Genomic DNA, 20,346 nt, shown 5'->3' with positions numbered 1-20,346 from the left:
GGGGAACTTGAGATCCAAAAAAATGAGAATTTCCGCAACAGGCTTTTTAACATGCTAAAAAGATCTCAAATAAATACAAGTTCCTCTATGAGAGCCAGGAACCAGTTATACTTCATTCTTCTGTGCCAGTGTTCCTGCTTCCTTCTAAAGTGCAGCTGATGTTTTACAGCAGGCAACTTTGGAATGAACAGTGGTCGTGCCCTGAATTGGAGAGTGAAGTTGTTCTAAATAATTTGTAACACACATTTCTCAGAAGTCATTTTATGTCATCCTTTAAAATGATATGGTACTCACCAGTCCAGTGGTGTGATGCACAAGGTAAGCAAGTGGGGTAGCCATAGAGGGATGAGGCTGTGACCTTCCTGAAGAGGTTGGTGTTGTTTTCGCCTGCCTCTGGAAGATCTTCTATGAAATGAGGACTGTTGATATTGCTGTTGCACTATGGGCCGAGGATGATATGACCACTTAGGGGACTGAACCCTCTGGATTGCTTGGTGAAAAAAAGGTCAGGCCATCTTTAGAGACTTGAAACATCAGGGGCAATCACTTTCAAAGTCTCTGCCTCTGCCTTACAACTAGCAGCTCATCATTCATTTGGGGACCAAACACGAGACCCAGTGAATGGAAGGATCACAATATTAAGCTGGGCGTTTGACTTTAGGGAAGTGAGATAAACCATGGGGATTGTCTCAAAGAAATACTGTGGCAGAACCCTAAGATGGATAGTTCTGATGCTTCTATGGAAGCACACTGAAGGTCTGGCTTAAGACTAGATGTTCTTCATGTACCACTTTCAAGAAAGTGGGTCTGAGGTGCTCATGGGTGAAGAGCTGCAGACTCTCCTAAAGTGCCATGTCTGTGTTGAAGACAGTGGTCCCTAGAACATTGAAAATGAACGTTTAGAGTCAACATACACTAAATAGCCAGTATGTTCTTTGTCTAGCCGGACAGAGTTTTATTTTGCAAATATATTTTGCAAATATATTTTGCAAATATAAATAATAACACAACATTGAAGGTAATGTCAAGGGGGCACAGCCTGTGACCCACATACAACAAGACAAAACAGCAATTTTTACAGGCAAAAGGCAGACAAAGCGGTCTGTTTCCTAGTATTCAGTGAACAGACTTGATTCAATCAGGGTACCATTGTGCAATGCAATCAGACTATTAATGGACATATGGTACAAAGGTGTCGACATTTCGATGCTCAAACTTTAGATATATGGCATCATCTTCAGGACAGTAATATAAACCATGTCTGTCTTGAGATCATAGAGTTTCCGGTGGACTGAACACTTGAGAGGATTCACAAGCATATGAGGGTATCGGGCGAAATCACTCCGGGGGGCGTAGCCATGATAGGTGGCGTGGATTCAATGTACACGCAGTTTCAATTGTGAAGCTGTCGCGGATGGCGAAAGTTCGGCAACTTCGAGTTAATACTCTGTGTGGTCCCCGGTCGGCGTGGTTTCTGCAGGGATCCCCGCAGAAACCACGCAGAAACCTGCAGAAGTACAGTTCTTCCAAGAACTTCGGTAGGTTGGCATGCCTCAAAAACAAATGACATACAGCGGTAGTGGCAGGAAGACCCTGAAAGGTGATGCTGGATCTTTTTCTCCTTAGACCACCTTTTGTGGGAGTCACTTCTCTGTGCATTAAGCTTATTAGGCTGATGTTTTCTTCATGTACTATCTTAATTCATTCAGAGGCTTCATCTTTATATAGCACGTTTGAGGGTTTATACTGCAGGGTTGCCTTACGTATTATTAAAAGTAAAGCAATACAGAAATGTATAACAAGATAAAGGTAATCAGTAATTAGAATTATTGAGGTGTGTGTCTACACAAATTTATATCCACCGGTCTTAAAAAATAACTCATATCAACACATATAATCTCAAGAGCTCCCATATTTTGTTTGGGCCAAGCACATCTGGCATGATACATGTCTAGATGAAGATAGGCCTTCTTATGAGGCATGCTCCAAGTTATGGGTAAGAGCTGATATCATCCTTGAGAGATACTGACACATACCTCAGTTACTAGAATTAGTGGTTACATTCATCTCACTATACCTTTCATGAGATGGCCAGGGAGGAAGTACCAGCATGTTTTGTTTCCTCATGCTCCTCCGTTCGCTTAGCAATAACACTGTGAGAGGAGAACTTTTTTCCACATAAAGGAATAACCAGATTAAGATGTTATTTGATGCCAAAAACACATCAACCGCCCCATCCACCATGATCCATTGCTTAAAGTATTCCTTTCAAGTCTCTAGGCCTGAAGGTGTAGTGTCCAGAAATTTGTATAGAGGACTCTAGCACCATGCTGCAAGGGATCATTCCCACTCTACTGGTGACCCAGTGGCCTACAGACAGCGCAGTGCAGCAGTTTCACGAATGACTTCCTCTTTGTTCAATCAAAAGCATTAAAAATGGTTTCTTTGTGAAGAAGTAATTTTTGTGCTCACATTCAGGAGACCACGAATCCTCCAGAAATAAGTAATGCAATGAATATCCAACCTATTACAACTGCCTCCATAATATGACCCCAAGTAACAACTACCTACATTAAAACAGACCGTATCTAGCATTCTCTCAGGTAGCAAAGACATCAATAGTCTGGTACCCCAGATGATCAAGATCATGCTTATCACTCTGGGGAAGCTCCTACGTGGGTGTGCTGTTTAAGGCCTTCTGAGGGTATTTTCTGGAGAAATCAAAATCAAAATGTTGTTAATGATTTCTGAAAAGTGATAAATCTGCGTTCTTGAGCTAAGGAAGAAAGACTACACTCCTCCACTTTCTCCTTGAGAAATGTGCATGGTTGTGGTTTTATGTATAAGGACTTGGATTGTGTGGTAGTTGCAGGGTTAGGAATGAAAATCAGGAGAGGGGAATGGCTCACAGCTCCACGAGACTCGTGTGGTACTGATTATCTTGGCAAACTTACAATCAGCTCACAAACCTTTCTGTACAGTGAACGCTCACGCCAAGTGGGGAAGCATTTGTCACACTCTGAAAGGTTCTCACACCAGCAGAGTTTCTGTGCATGTTCATCAAAGAAAGTCTGCATAGACGGTAAGACTGACAATCCATTGTATAGGCTTCTCCAAGCCTGGGAATAAATACTCCACCAGGGTTTCTCGTCTTCTCAGCTGTTAGAAACATTAAGTTGCCACATTATGTGAAGCATCAGTTACAAACATTAGGATGCAACATCAACAGGAAGTTGCCACTGACTTAAAAATTTCAATGGATAAATCAAACACTACTTTGTCAAAAGTGTACAGTGAGCTCTTCGTGTTACATTTCTAGTTAAGTAAAAGTAAGCAGATAAGAGAAAGGAAAACTATGTACCGTGTAGTTAATTCTTCCAACTGAGATTCGAAGGGTACCTCCGAAAGCTGTGCTGAACACCAGTCCTTTCTCTCATTCACATTCATGGCATGTCTGGAGGTAGAGTGAACGTTGCCTGTGGTTACAAAAAGAGCCAAACAATGGGGGTTTTATTTGCATTCCACAAAGCATACAAAGTGAAAAAAGGAAGAGTGGGCACACACACCCACGTACACTTTCAAGTTTGTACCAACTACTGTTACATTTGTCATTAGGCAGCATTAGCCAAAAAGTGCATTCCCTTGTGACTTCGGCTGCCATTTAAAAACACGAACATCTGAAGGAAATAAATAAAAAGGAGAAAGTACTGTCTGGAAGTGTTTTTAGTATGCTTGATTCTCAAACCCTATTGTGTTGCACAATTTCACTATGTGAGACTGGTTGCATGAAGTTATTTGTCTTAAAGTAATTTTAAAATGTAGTAGTGGTGGCATGCAAAACTTTATTTCCACAACTGAGAACTTTATTTTCTTAGTTCATCCTGCTGTTACTATTGCCAGAAAAAGTCACAAATTGGTTACTTGCATGTAGGAGTAGTCTTGCAGCTTGAAGAATTTTCTGAATTAACATGTTGTGCATTACACTGCCATCTAGTGGTTGGGTCCTGAACTGTCTTTGTAGTCCTTTTGTTCCCATCTGGACGCTATTTGGAGTCTTCTCCGAGCTCCTGGGGAAGGCAGAAGCCTTCCCCAGGAGCTCCTTTGCATGTGTTGTCGCTATCATCAGATACGTTTTTCTCCTTGACAACTATTGTCTTTTTGTGTCTTCCTACACCTCTTTAACATATATTTTATAAAGTTTGTGTTCAGCAGCAGCCTCCTCATTTCCATGGAGGTGGGAGGGTCACGTGTCTATCCAGAAAATTCCTAAAGCTGCAAAACTACTCCTACAGGTAAGAAACCATTTCATTTTACAGGATGAATCTTTTCTGTATTCACAGGCAGTGCATTGATTATGTAGCGCTTTATTTTTCTTTCTAGGATGGCTCGGCTCAAAAAAGCCTGCATATGACAAAAGATGTTTTAGTATCTTCTGTCCCACCTGCGCTTCCTTGATTGAATGGATGCCCATCCAATAGTGTTTTGGAAAGGTGTGTACAGGTGCTAACAGGCAACACCATCCCCATGTTGCAAAAAACTTGGCGGAGTAGGGCCCTGGACTCTTTGCCAAGGGCACTGTGCCTCTGGAAGTGGCTGAACCATTAAGGGATTTACCTGGTGGTGAACCACCTGGCCAGATCGTTGAATGCCAGGTTGGATGAACTGGGACAGTGACACATAGTGGATCACAAGTGGCAGTTACCCTTGGAGGTGGCACAAGGCCTTGACTGCAAATGGGGAGAATGTTGGCTGGGCATACTTGCCGCAATTAGGGCATCTACTGCAAAAATAACAAGGTGATAGAAGGAGTGCTTGAATTAACATCAGCAACTTGCAACTGCTCTGGGCCGCATTCCAGACCATCAATTATCATACACTGCGCCTTTCAAGACAGAGAGCGGCTTTATGAAAATCAGTCCTGGGAATACCCTATTAGGAATGGTCTAGTCCAAACTACCTTCCAGATGGGAGCACAAGCAACCTCAGACATATTTTGACCAATTTCGGTCTTGTCAATAAGGTATAGCTTTATATATATGACACAGTGAGCACAAGTCCCACAGCCGGGGATAACCATTACACTTTTGGTGTTTACTGCAAAAGAAACATGGTGACGGGAGGGATGCTTAAATTAATCTCAGTCACTGGTGATCGCCGAGCAATCGCCAGTGGATTAGATTAGTTCAAGCATTCTATTCATCACCTTGTTATTACTTTCTTACAGAAAGTCAGAAAGTTGCAGACACTCACAGCACAAGAACTCTACTTGCTTATACCCAAGAACAGAGTGGGGGTGAGGACAAACCCACAATTTCTACCAAAGGTCATCTCCCACTTTCATGTCAATCAAGCTATACAGCTGCTAAAATACAGAGAGTAGTCATGATTTACATTGTTTAGTGGCCAGCTCAACTTTGTGATCTTTTCCCACTCTTCTAGGTGTCACTGTAGTGACAGAGAGGGAGGTATTAAGAAGTCACAATGATGATTATTGGTGGGCGGACACAGTAAAGTGTTGGTTATGACTGAGCAATTTTGTGAAAATGATGGTGCTTTATATGGTATGGTTTTGCGCCCTTACTGTGTAATACATTCACGAAACCACCTTGGGTGTAGTCAGGTTTGTTTGTACATTCTCTAGCTTAAACCTGTGTAGCTGTGGCTTCGAGCAGCAAGGCTTAAACAAATACACTAGTATAAAGCATTTAGAAGCACCAAACAACGAAATAAGAAAGTCAAACAACACAAAAGAAATCCAACATCAATTTTTAAAAAGTAGCTCATATTTTTATGAATTTTTAAACACCAAGATGAGGAAAATACACAGCAGGATTCCGGAGATATAGATTTTTAAGTAAAATGTAAATCTCAGCTTTTTAATCCAAAGCACAAACTAACAGTGGTAACTGTAAAGTTTGGAAACTTTTGAAAAGTTTGAAAGAGTTGTGTTTAGCTACTCCGGCCCGGACTGGTGACCAACTAAGAGAGAGAGAATATCAGGGGGTTCAATAAGGAGTATTTGGACAGTTACCTGGTCACCAAAGCAGTCTCAAGTCCAGTTCCACATTCAATGGAGTGTTCCTGATGTTAGGGATGCAGGATGTTGAAAGATGCTGTGGGTACTGTCCGGTCAATGGGCGCTTCCCTAAGGTTTTTCCATGGTCTACAGATAAGGTGGAGCGACTGTGGCCACAGAAGTCGGACAGCGGGTCCAGTGGTATCCTTTGGTGAGGTCTAATGTCGCTTTAGGTGACCAATCCACACTCAGACGACTCTTTCGACATGGGTGCAACTTTTGAGTCCAGAGTGGAGGGCTTCTTGGCCGCATGTAGGGGGTCAGTGGTGATTCCTTGAAAATGACTACTGATTAGCTAGGATGGGTGACTTCAGCTGGTGAGGCCATGGTGCTACAACAGGAGGTCAGTTGACTGACCATTGAGGTCACAACTGCGGTCTGGTGCTCAGAAGCATCTTTTCTTTGAGCAAATCCACCATAGGCTCAGTCCTTTCTTTGATAGCCCAAGGAGCAGCAGGTGCAGTCCACTCTTTGGTGTACCTCTCTTGCCAGGTCTGGGTGTCAGAAGAGCAGTCCTTCTTCAGTCCTCTCTCCAGTTCAGATGTGATCTGATGTTCACAGTGCCAGGGGTGCCATATTTATGCACAGAAAGTGCCCAGGGAAGATGATGCTGTCACTAGCCAATAGGTTACCAGAATCCCTCCCACTATATATCGACTTCCTGCTATGTGTGGCATCTACAAATGCCAGAGTGCACTATTCTGCACACTCTCAAGATGTCTGAACCCTTCCTTTGATGTTAGGAGCTTGGTATCCCAACCTAGAATTGGAACTACCTGTGGGCTACAGCCCAAGGAAACACCAGTTTGGCAACTGTTTTTCCCTCTCTATGACTGCTGCCAGCCCCTCTACCTAAACTAATGGGAGGTCCTACACGAGTGTGATCGCCATAAGCCCACCAAAGGCGGCTTACCCTTTGAAACTTGTCTTTTTTTGCCAACACCCATGGTGGTTTCCTGCAAGGGGGAGGAAACACCTCCATTTGTAGCAAGACTTGGTTGTTCCTGACCCGGAGAGTTGTACAGACAACTCCCCAGGATGGCAGATGTCTGCCTGGTGGTCAGCGAATGCGAAAGGCCACCTGATAAACTGTACAATAGAGTGGCAACTTTGTAAAAGTTGCATGTCCCTAAAAGTGACATTAAATTCGACTTGGGCATCAATTCAGGTTTTTTGCCACAATTAGTTTGATACCTTGAAGTACTCATTTTAGTAGTCTCATTCAGAAGTTAGCAGGAATGAGAAGTCAGCCTGTAACTCTGTATTAGACAATGGGTCTACTAACCTTCCCACAGTTAAACCGATAATCTGGAAGTTTTACTGTTAGGACATATGAAAGTATATGTTCTACTTAATAATATACAGCTCCCTGCACTAGGAGTTGATAAGCCTTTCTTAGGGGAGACATATATATTGTTAAGGAAAGTGGAGGCTAGTGCCATTGGTTTAAATACCTACAGATGGAAGGCGCCGTCTTAAGTGGTCAAAAGTGAACCCGGATTGACATTATGATAGTATTCATAAAACATGTGCCCTGGAATTCGAATCCTGTGTATCCTCTGTCTCTGCCCCCATGGATATTCTCAGGGCCTTTGAGGTGATTACTATCAAAGTGGGGTAGTTGCGGACCATTCCGACAGCAGCCCCAAAGTCCAGGGACCCAGGATGGTTTGATCACATCTGCTCAAGGGCTGCCAAGGAGCTAAAGGCAGCCCTGAAAGTCACGCCGAGAGACCGCTTGCTGATCCGATCATTACGCTTAACATACAAAAAAGCGCTAGCAAAAGGAAAGGGTGAATTAAAAGAAATGACCTGGAAGGTTCTTTTAGAACCAAGCACCCTGAATAATAGCGAGAAATTCTGGGGCATAGTCAACAGACCACTGTGTGACACAGGCGGGGAACCTGAACTAGGCACCAATATCCCTGAAAATGATTGGGTATTGCACTTCAGCTCCATATTTAAGGCCAATACCCCACAGTTAGAATCGCACCAGGGTGGGCAGGGCGTAACATCCCTGCACTTTACCCCAGGTGAAATTGAGACAGAAATTGTGGGGCTGACGAGTAACAAAGCACCGGGCCCTGATGCCATGCCCCCGGATCTTTTTAAATAAAAAATGGCATTGTGGCCGCCGGTTCTTACAGCAGTACTCAATGCAGCAGCATCCCTGGGTTGCCCCGTGGCATGGGGTACCTCCACAATCGTTCCAGTCTTCAAGAAGGGAGATCAGAATAGCACTACTTGCTATAGACCGATCTCCCTGATCGAATCTGTGGTTAAGGTTGTGGGAGGAGTGGTCCTGAACAGATTAACAACATGGGCTGAGGAAAACAGGATTACATCGGATATCCAATATGGGTTTCGCCCTGGCCATTCTGCACTAGCACAACGCCTAAATTTATATATGGTCCTCGGGAAGTATACCATGGCTCGACGGGGCACCATCTACATGGCGTTCATGGATCTCTCCTCCGCGTTTGATTGTGTAAACCGGAGGAAATTATAGGATCTCATGGGCGCCATGGGGGTGGAGCCTTCCCTGGTTAACTTCGTAAGGGACCTTCACAAGGATACTAAGGCAAATGTTAGATACTCGCTAGACCTTAGGGTATCCAGGGACTTTCTCGTGGAGAGAGGAGTGAGGCAGTGCTGTATTTTGGCCCCTTTTCTTTTTAATTTATATATTACCGAGCTGGACACGTTTCTGGTTAAAACTGGTGTTGATTTTCCCTATGTTAGGCGCAGGGGCCTGCCCGGCTTGCTATATGCAGACGATGCCGTCCTTCTGGCAGATAGGGGTGCACCCTAAGAAACAGTACTCATTTGCTGTAAATGCAGAGAAGGTACCCATGACCACATCATTCTCTTACCTGGGTGTCTTATTCGACGACCAGTTAAAATGGAGCCCGCTGGTACAAAGGAAAAGAGGGGAGATAATACGGGCAAACTCAGCAATATTCAACTTTGCAACTAAAATGGGCAAACGTCCAGTAGCCGCACTGTTGAAGATATACCAGGCAAAAAGTGTTGCACTGGGTAGTTATGGCAGTGAACTATGGGGGTATGTACCAGTCGAATGTATCGGGGTGGCTGAGAACACCTTCCTGAAACAGCTCTTGGGGGTACCTAAGGGAACATCAAACCTAATAGTTCATAAGGAAACCCGAATACCCTTCATTGGCGACACTATAGCACTACGGCCTCTATTGTTCTGGCTTAAGTGCTGGTTAAATAAAGACCTGGCCCTCAACCATCAGCTGTTAAGAGAAGCATTGTCTCTGGATTATATGCTCAATGTACCATGGCTAAAATACTTAAATAGTTGTTTTACCGAGCTGGTGCGTCCAGACCTTTTTTTAAATCCAGATTCGATTGTTACCACTGATGTAGAGTTTGTTAAAAAAACTTTTATACTAATGAAAAAACTAGCCAGAGATGGTGCGGAATTGGTAAAACCCAGCATACGCAAATTTGCGATGCTTAAAACCATACCTCTAATGGAGCCATATCTATCATGGCCCATAACAAGCCAAGAGCGGTTTTTACTAACAAGGTTTCGGTTGGACTATTATCATTTATTATTACCCGTACCTAGGGGATCACATAGAGGCCAGGCGTTACCTCCCTGCGGCTGGGACAATACGTCTCCGCAGGATTTGGTGCACTTTTTATTATTTGTCCTCTCTATAATGCTCCCCGGAGGTTCTTTCCGAAACCCCTACTAAAAAAACTAAATTTTAATCAGGTCCGCCCCGCCCTCTGCTACCTGCAAATGGTAAAACCCGAAAGCACTTTATATGTGGTTGGATTTCTCAAATCAGCATTAAAATCCAGAAACTGTAGAGAGCCGTGACAGTCTTTTATCATGTTGTTATACCTGTATTTTATTGATACATTTTATAACCTCCGTAAGTGAAATGAATTGTATAAAAATTGGGGATACGATCATGTTACATATTTCTTTTTAAGTTTTACGTCATGCTGTAATGTTGCTTTTATGGTTTTTAACATATGTAAAACCGAATAAAGTATTTTGAAGTTTAAATAGCAAATGTGAACTAGAAGTTTAAAAAAAATTGCTCTTCCACGCTGTAGCCATTTTGTACTTTGTCCCAAGCAGAGAGGCACAATCATTGCTGCAGCCCTGGTTGGACACTCTAACTTACATGCCCTGGGTAATGTTGGTACCATATACCAGGGACTTAAAAGAAAGTCAAACTCCTGGTAGATGTCTGCCCCTGTACTGCCTTTGATACTGGGTGGATATTTACATGGGATACTTGCATTTCTTTTCCACCCCAGGTGTCACCGTTTTTGTGGCTGCTGATTCCCTGAAATCTTCTTGTTCCTTATCTAGAACACTCAATATGCACTGGAAGTTCTTCTTCAATATTAGAATATGCATCCAATTTTCTGGTTTCACTTTGTACAAATCAGCCAGTAACTGGGTATCTATTAATCTTTCCTTATGATAAGGCTTCGTTTTTTTTCTGTAGTTTTATATAGTGCAAACTCGACTCAAAGGTACTGGAGCACTTTACTTCGGAGAACCTTAAATGAGTACCTGTTGAATTACACAAGGTCACCATTCATTGAATATAGGAATGGGGAGATTAAGTGATGTATCCAGAATCACAAGATGATAGACAGCCACCAAGACTCAAACCTGGTTCCCCATTCTAAAGTCGACAGCTCTGGCCCTAACACCACATCCATGGCACAAGGAGGGAGGCAGGCGGGAGCCACATATGAGCCCTGCTCGTTACGGGCTCAAAGCTTGCAAAAGGATCTCAAGCTCAGCTAGAGCCAGACTTCAGGTAAAGCCTGGCTTGAGCTTTTAGTAACTCGGCCGCCTCTAGATATATGATGGAGATGGACAACTGCCTTAACTTACCACTGTTGTTTATTCTGCTCATGGCCATGACTAATAGACCAATTGTAATAGGCTGCCAAAAGCTTAGCTTCTGCATTGCCTTTACACTAGGCTAATAAGCTGCCTTGCAACAGATAGTCACTTCATGGTACACATTCCATGCATCAGAAAACTTAGTGAAAACAGCACTTCAATAGGTCAGCTTTTGACATGTGAAGTTATGGAAGAAGAAGCCATTCCATTATAAATATTACTGCTTATTGTTAGGGGCATATAGTGGATTTAAGTGTCTCTTCGGAGTTCAAAGGCAACTGAAAAATGTGTGTTCTCTCCCACAATTTATTTAAAATGATAGTATATTTGGAAGTGTGGAGTCAATTTGCAGTGCTCAAACGTGAGCTTTCAAACATTCCACTTGCAGAGTACAGGACCTTACTGCCTATGCTTTATAAGGCCCAAAAGACACTATGCACACACAATGAACACACTTTTATTAGCAATTAGCACAAGGCCATTAAGAAGGGAGTATGTCAAACACATTAATCACACTTTTGGGATTTGTGGTATAAGCATTACTTTATTTATATTTATTGATAACATAGATTGTGTAATCCCCTACCTTACACCTATCTTTAGCAGGACAATTTCCTTTGATTTAGGGAAGTCGGCAAATTAAGAGCATATTATTATGGATTCCCGAATTTATACCTGGCACTCCCACAATACAAACAACCCTTTGGAAATTGTGTGCTTTGAGATGTATTGTCATTTTGATCATCCAAGGGCCCCATTACGATCAGCCCGCCACCGTAACGGTGAACGGGACCGACCGCCAGGCCCAATAGGATGCGACCACCACCCTGGCAGTCGCATCCTGCATATTATACATTGCGGCAGTAAGCAGCACCCGCCGCAATGAAAAATATGCATGTTGTGCATTGGCATGCACAACATGACAGGCACCACGCAGTGCCTACCACCTTGTCCATGCCAATGTAGGGGGGTACCATAGGTACCCCCCAAGTGCAGCCCCCCACCCCTCCGGGGGCCCGCAACAGGCCCCAAAGTGATCACCGCATGCCTTTCCATGGAGGAGTCTCCGCCATGGAAAGGCATCCCACCGCTGGCATAGTAATATGGATGGCAGTGGCTGCAAGGCACCGTCACCATATTGAATGCCTTTTCCACCCGGTCGGCAATCCGACCGGCGGAAAAGCAGCGGACGGTATTTCCGTCCGTTGTGGTGCCCCTCGCCATACTAATATGGCGGGGGTGCAACTGGGGCATTTGGCGGGCAGATCGCCACTGCCGGGCCGGCGGTGGCGATCCGCCCGTTATGCTAATGGGCCCTTTAATATTCTCCTTGGTTGAATATATTATTTTGGGCCTTTGCTATAATTTCAAAGAAAGGTCGTTTTGATAATTGGAGTATGTCTTGGTGGTATTTAGAAACTGAAAGATTTGGCAACCTGTTTTCAGTGATGCAAGAAGAGCTACAGAGGAGGGATGAACATTGTATATAATGCTAACAAGACAATGAATGCATTTGTGGGGTACACCAAGGCCTTGAATGAAGTAGGTGAGAAGTCTTAATACATGAAGCAACTCTCAAAAAGAAGAAGTATGTATAGTAACGCTCTATTTACCTGGCCTGCTCCTTGCACTAAGCTTTTGGGCATTAGGATTTCTCCCAGTCTCCATTTTAATTTTTTCAAATTGCTGCTCCAATATCACAGTCTTCCGTCTCTCCTCATGAAGTCTCCTCTCAGCATCCAGGACCTTTTCACTGCTTTCTTCCATCCTTACATTGAAAATAAAATCCTGCGTTACTTTATTTTCATGGTGGCAATACAAAATGAAAATCACACAGAAAGAAATCTCCTTGTTTATACTTTGAACCACAACTCCTGACAAGCTTAATTAGAATATGCCTCAGCCCTACTAAACATTATTAAGAAATTTCCACATATACTTGTAAGATGTCAGAATAAGTAATGTATCTCCCAAAATATCACCTGTAACCTATGTCCTTCTGCCCATTCAGTCATGCGAAGGGAAGGACGTCCCATGCTTAAAACAGGAATGTGTGAGATGCAAGTATAAGTAAAATGTCCTAATCAGAATAACTGTTTTATTCTTAGAAATCCACCAGGGACATATGTGAAACATCATCTACTTTTTGTAGTACCTTGCATAAACTACTGTCCGTGTATGAGAGTAGTATCTAATGGTACAAGCAAACCTGAATTATAACATAAATGTCAACCTAATTTACAATTTGTATCCCTAAATTTGCTGTTGGTCAGTTTAAGTTACGAGGTTAAATCGATCAACACTCTATCTTACTATTATCAAGAAATATGATAATTGCCTATTTCTCAAAATCCGCCTTTCTGCCATTTAAAAGTTTGCATGCAGAACCAAACTCATGTTCTTTAATTGCAAACCAAACACCAGTCCTAGCACCACCTTCAACTCACCTTCCTAACCAGGAAAAGGCATCATACCAAGCCTCGTTGTGCAACCTAAATATCGAACCACTGATATTGAGACAAATATTGAAAAGAAAATATTCACAAGTATGTAGGTCTAGATTTTCTATACTTGCTCCACACATTTCAAGGTATGTAGAAGTGGAATTAGAAATAGTACATATATACTTCCCTCTATGCACTTGCCTTTCGATATTTTGTCCCTCAATATTCTGTTCTCAATACTCTTCTATCTCAATATTGTTTGTGTCGATATTCAGTAGTACAACTGCAAGCCTCAAGGCCAAAAAAGGTCAATACATCCTACCCACTTTGCTTCTCTCCTTTGAATTTGGATTTCTTCCAACTAGTTGTGTGCCAAAAAACTACCAAAGACCTCCTCTTTAATCACAGATATTAATGTAGCCAGAAACGTAGCACTAAAACTTCACCACCTGAACTCCAATTATTCCCTGTAAATGCATCAGTCATAACAAAGGCCCCCAGGCATAACCATGGGCATCATTTAAGGGTCACCAGGGGCAGCAACTGTGGTACCTGGTTTGCTCATTGGTAATGCTGAAGCTGGCCTTGAGAACCCTGGCTCACAGATTGTTGAGTCTGGTCAATGGAAAACTGTCAGCGCCATCACTGGGACTGCACTAAGCTCTTTCCGTTGACACCTTTTGCTGCAATTGGAGTCCCCTGTTACCATGAAATAATTTGTTTGATCTTTGGCACCTATACAAATATAGACTGGGTTGATTCTGTAACCCCCAGGTGCTTTAATCTTGGGACTACCATTGTGTTGTGCTCTCATTATAAATTAAGTGGAGGCACTGATCCGAATTAGGATATATATATATATTTTTTATATATATTGTTTGTTCGGGGTACATAGAAACGTGATATTGTAAATGTGATGTATATTTGTATATATATATATGTGATAGTTTGTAGATAGACTGTCGGTTGTTGTGCTTCCCTTGATGTCCGCTCATATGTGTGTTGATGAATTTATATATGTAATTCTTTCATGTTTAATTTCTGTTTCACAAGAGAATTAATTGTTTCTTGTTTGAAAATTAAATTTGGATCAATCCCTTCGGTACCCTTTGTTGCTATTTTCTCATCTTAGGATGTCTCCTGCTCAGGTATGGGAGGGTTAAGTGGGCAGAACCCCTGACCATTTTTTTGCTAGTCGATATTCAGTAGTACAACTGCAAGCCTCAAGGCCAAAAAAGGTCAATACATCCTACACACTTTGCTTCTCTCCTTTGATTTTGGATTTCTTTCAACTAGTTGTGTGCCAAAAAACTACCAAAGACCTCCTCTTTAATCACAGATATTAATGTAGCCAGAAACGTAGCACTAAAACTTCACCACCTGAACTCCAATTATTCCCTGTAAATGCATCAGTCATAACAAAGGCCCCCAGGCATAACTATGGGCATCATTTAAGGGTCACCAGGGGCAGCAACTGTGGTACCTGGTTTGCTCATTGGTAATGCTGAAGCTGGCCTTGAGAACCCTGGCTCACAGATTGTTGAGTCTGGTCAATGGAAAACTGTCAGCGCCATCACTGGGACTGCACTAAGCTCTTTCCGTTGCACCCAGTGATCACATTCATCTGTCACTTTTGCTTACACAAGGAGATGATAGACGGAGTGCTGAAACTTTTCAGACATTCACCCCCAGTCACAGATCTGGGTTGAATCCATCATTGTTCTTTAACTCACTTCGCCATCCCAGTTTGGACCCAGCCATATGCAAATCAGCCCTGACCCTGTGCCTCATGAGAACAGTCCAGCCCGAACTGCCAAACCAAGTCCTCCCTGGACCGGAAACAAGCATCCTGGGACTGCTTTCGGGGTAACACCCCTCATCAGCCAGGCGATCTTGAGTCCAGTGGCAAAGTAAGCAAGGGACACCCTGCCAACTTAGGCCAAAGAAAGCAAACACAAGGAGATCAATTGTTTCTTTTACTTTTGCTTACCCCATCAAGTCAACATGCATACACACGTTGGGGGACAAGTAAGGCCAGGGGAGCTGCTGCGTCAGCCTCTGGTGGCAGTGCTGCTAGCATTAATTGATTGAGAATTATATATCGTTGACCTCAATGTAAATATATGCTGTATTCTAGTTTTTCTTTAAACCCTAGTAAAGTTTCCACCACAATACACAAAAATCTGGTGAAGTTTTAACCACAAAACTATCTGCGATCAGTGCCCAATTGCTTACTACAGCTTCAGAATGACTTCATAACGTTAAGGCGAAGGCCATTTACAAATTGTGACATATCCAAAGGAGACTACCTTTTTTTTTTTATACAAGTCCCCAACATTAACACAACATTTTATTGCAAAAAATGTAAACACCTGAGAAATTCTGAAATTCAGACAGACATTCGAGCGAGGCAGTTTGTTTTGAAAGTTCTCAGGTAGTCCTGCAATAGTTTGAGCTGATATTTCCACTATCCACTATTGCAATCTCTGCACTTGAAACACTCATAGCCGGCTATCAATCAAAGCAGGGATGAACTCCCTTCTTTCCTCAAAAATCTTGCAGCAGGATGCACCTGCATAGTGGATGCTGTGGTGTGTTACCCATGCCTCTCTGATAGTTACTGAATATCCCCAAATCATGTTGATCTCGGTGATCTCCCTAAAGATTCATAGATCTGTAACAAAGCACTTACTTTCTGGGATGCATAGTTTCCCTTTGAACACTGCATGTATAAACTAAAAAAAACACCAAAAAAACAGATTGCAAATTGTTGTTGGCAAAAAACATGTGACTTACCTTCTGAAACCGTCTTTCTGGTGGATACTCTATCAAACCGCAGATTCATCATATTTAGAATATCTTCAGGCGCCAGACTGGATTCAGAAGATTTTCCAGCATAGCCCATGCACGCAGGTTTGTGACATTGTGTGGCTCAGTGCCTACCCCGCTCCACCCAGAAGTGACAACTGGAACTGCATATAGGTGCAACCCAGTGTGCGGACGTCGGTTCAGGCCACTGTTTGAGCCTTCGAAAGCAGATCCGAATTGTTCATGCCAGTGGGCAGATCTCTAATATTTGACCTTTTTAAATGGAAAATAACTAATTCTACAGGATGGGGATGTGGTAGGGCTGTGAGGATTCTGCAGTTAGATAGAGTATCCACCAAAAAGAGTGTTAGTGAAGGTAAGTCATTTTGTCTTCTTTTGGATACTTCGGACTGCAGATTCCTTACCATAAAACTAGATAGCAAAGAAGTACCTCGCTAGTCAGGGGGTCTGTGGAATGGCTCAAATCAAAAAGTTCTGCAGAACCAAATGATGAAAATGGCCTTCCCGTTGGACCTGGCTGACAAGGCAGCAGTACTTTGTCAACATACGCCCTGAAGCCAAAATCGCAGTCTAACAAATATCCAGCACAGCCACTTCATGTGCCAACACAGTGGTAGGAGTCTTGGCCCTGATGGAATGGGCCCTGTATCTTTCTGGAGGTTGCTTCTTGGACAAAAGATAGCAGGTCTTAGTACAGAGGACAATCCACCTGTACAAAGTACTTTCTGCACTTCGTTGCCATTCTTTGCTCTGGCGAACCCCAAAAATATCTGATTGTCTATTCAATGGTATGATCGATGGTATGATCGATGTAAAAGCTCAATGCTCTTTTGTGGTGTGAGTTGGACTAAAGAATATCAAAGGAGTGATGGAATATCCAGTGTGAAAGGAGCAACCTCTTTCGGTATATAGGCTGCTCAAGTCATCAACACAAGAATTTCCAGAAAGAAGGTTGTGTAGGGGGACTTGAATGATAAAGCATGAAGGTCACTCACGCAACACGTTTTTAGCGATGAGAAAGACAGTCTTTATGGTCAGGAGTCGTAAAGGACACCTGTGCAGAAACTCAAAAGGGTGCACATAAGAAAGGTACAGACCAAATTAAGGTCCCAATGTGGTATCATAAAGGATTTAGGAGAAAATATGTGGATTAAACCTTTGAGAAATTGCATCACATCAGGAGGAGCCAAAGACAAAACAAACAACAAGATATCTGACAATTTGGCCTGAATTGGGTCCATATTCATACCTCGACACATCTACTAGCATATTTTATCAAGGCGAGCTATTTTGAGGGCCTAATGGTCCATTCTCTGACTACAACCGTAAAAGATTTTGCAAAGCTAACTGTCTGCCAATCGTGCTGTACAAAGAGTGTGCAATGAAAGGCTGTCGAACGTCAGTTCTTTTTCAAACACACAGCCATTAAATAGCTTGTAAGTGAACTGTGCAAACATATCAAAATATATTTCTGTAATCATGAGAGCATATTTTTTGTACTTCTGTGAGATGAATAACGATTTTAACAGGCTAAAACCTATCAGAATATTTTATTTGGTGATGTGCAAATGACAAATATTTTAGCTGAAACCCAAAATCCACAGATTGTTTATACACTAAATAGTTTTATCAGTAAAACTACGTTAGCGGGCAGGTTTGTGGTCAGTTCAATGGAAAATGTGCTGTTTGTAAATGACAGTGCACTACTGCATCATGCTTTCGTAATATATTTAGAAAAAGTAGGTTTTAAACATGAACTGAGAAATATTCCTGCCCCCACCCTGATGTTAATGCTATTAGTGTGCTAAGAGGTAAGTCAAGTGTTGTGTACCCCACATGTGGGCTAGATTCCTATTATAGATGGAGCAAATGTTTAGTGTATTACATCAAACAAAAAAGTTTTTTGTACTGCAGAAATGCTGAACTCACATATTTGAAGGTGTGCACAAATGGGATAATGAAGAAAAAGGCATCTCTGTTAAATAAAATATTTGCCTAGGAACGCAAAATTTGAGACCAGTTCACGGTCACGTACATTAGTTATATCAAGTAGATTATTCAAGTTACTAGAACTGCGGCTCTATTAAAATTTTTATGATTTTTCGAGGCTTGATATTATGGGTGCCACACCAGACCACAAACTTATCCAAGCATCTAGCAGACAGAGACTTTGTAAGAGGATAAAAGGATGGATGACACCCACTACTTCGGGAGTGAGATTGAATGTATCAACTGCTGCTGTCAATCTCCAAGAATGGAGGTGGAGATTGCACAAGTCCGGATGCAAGACCCTCCCATACTGCTGTGCGGGAAGATGTTTCCGAAGAGGCAGCCTGATTAGAATACAGATGCTCATGCCTAGACTTTTTGGGTATCACACTCTCATGGCCCAATCTGTAGCCACTATGATGACTTGGTCCAGTCGCTCCTGATCTTCAGAAGTCGGAGTAGGAGAGGTAGCGGTGAGAAGGTATGCAAGAGTCCTGTGCTCCACTTTAGGCGTAATGGGTCCCCAAGAGACAGCCTTCTTGGGAACCTCAGCGTCCAAAAGTGTGGACAGTGCGCTTTCTCTGTGGTGACAAAGAGACCGAGCCAGGGATAACCCCATTGCTGGAAGACGTCATGCACCACCTTTGATGAAACTGTTATTTAAGATCCGGTAAACGTTGATGCCCAAGTTTGTTGACCTTGCATTTAAAGCTCCTGCCAGAAAATGCACGATCAGGGAAATGCCCTAATAATGGAGCCATTTCCAGAGGAACAGGGCCTAGAACACCACTCTGCCTGGTTTGTTGCAATACCACATGGCAGTGGTGTTGTCTGTGAGGACCTGTAGTAGCCTCCCCTTGATGGACAGCAGGACAGCTTTAAACTCCAAGTGGCTGGCTTGCTAGTCTGACAGGTTGAGGTGAAGACAGGTCTCCGCCAGTCTCTGAGTCATACTCACTAAGCCCCGAGACAGAAGCTGAAACATCAGCATCATAGCCCTAATGTCCTGGACTCATTTATATGGAGGGAAGGCCGAAAAACACAGCATATGGCTCCAATGAAAAGGAGCTTCTGCAAAGGACTCAGATGCCACTTTGGCACTTTGATCATGAATCCAAACTAGATATGGAGGTTTGCAGTTTTTTGGATGTGGTCCACATCGGACTGTGAGGAACCTGCCTCAAACAGCTAAGCGTAGAGGTAGGGGAAGATTGGTACTACCGACATCCGAAGGTATGCTACCATAGCCACCATGACCTTTGTGAACATGGAGGGGCACTATTGAGGTCGAAAGCAACCGCAGCCTGAAAAGGCTTGAGGCCCACCTTGAACCTCACGTAGTGCCTGTTGGCCTGCAGAATGGGAAAATGGAAATAGGTATACTGCATGTCTAAATCTACCATTCAGTTTCCTGGAACCTGGGCCAGCATGAGCATCTTCAAAGTGTCCTTCCGCAGGAAGAAATTGAGAGGTTGGAGATCTAAAACAGGAAGAAGTTCTCTGCCCATTTTCTGGCATTAATAAATAACAGGAGTAACACCAAGTAAAATGGCGAGGAGGCTGCTGCCAGGGGGCTGGGGGATGCCACTGTCTGCTGGATCCCCTACCTCGAAACCAAAAGAACCAAGATGTCTGTCGTTGAGATGGTTTGCCTTGACTCTGCTTGTAAGCAAACCCCCAGCGATGCCTCAAAAGGGTTGAAATTGTTGGGGATAAAATCTTGCGCGTGTGGAAAGGCCAAGGGAGCATGCAGTGGTCTACATACTTCAAAGCTCTCAAGGGCAGAGCGGGTCTACTGATCAAAAAGACGAGACCTCTCAAACGGAATATCCAGGAGGGACACCTGGACTTCGCCCATACATCCAATGGATTTCATCCATACGTTGCGCCGAAGCACCATGCTAGTTCTATCTGCTCTGCCCAAATAGTCTGTAAGGTCCAGGCTTGACCAAACGAGATATTTGGCTGTCATGACCATCTCGAATGGTCTACGACAAGTTTCCATGGAATTCCTTTACGGCTGGTGGTAAGATTTCCTCGACCATGTGACATAATGCATGGGAGTACCTACCCATCAAGTAGCTGGCACTGTCTGAGCT

General features: G+C 43.1%; 1 protein-coding gene across 2 annotated transcripts in view; it reads right to left on the bottom strand.

Annotated features, from left to right (window-relative positions):
• CCDC13 (coiled-coil domain containing 13) overlaps positions 1 to 20,346 on the bottom strand; it is a 431,895-nt gene that overhangs the window by 46,466 nt on the left and 365,083 nt on the right. For both annotated transcript variants that reach the window (XM_078665306.1, XM_078665307.1), the window contains exons 14-15: positions 12,599 to 12,753; positions 3,362 to 3,476 (exon numbers count right to left, since the gene is read on the bottom strand). In XM_078665306.1, coding sequence (XP_078521432.1) covers positions 3,362 to 3,476; positions 12,599 to 12,753 — 270 coding nt within the window. The remainder of the gene's footprint in view (positions 1 to 3,361; positions 3,477 to 12,598; positions 12,754 to 20,346) is intronic.

This window comes from Lissotriton helveticus, chromosome 10 (genome assembly GCF_964261635.1).
Source record: "Lissotriton helveticus chromosome 10, aLisHel1.1, whole genome shotgun sequence".
Classification (NCBI taxonomy): Eukaryota; Metazoa; Chordata; class Amphibia; order Caudata; family Salamandridae; genus Lissotriton; species Lissotriton helveticus.
The sequence above is the reverse complement of the archived record's forward strand: the minus strand, read 5'-3'. Positions and strand labels throughout refer to the sequence as shown.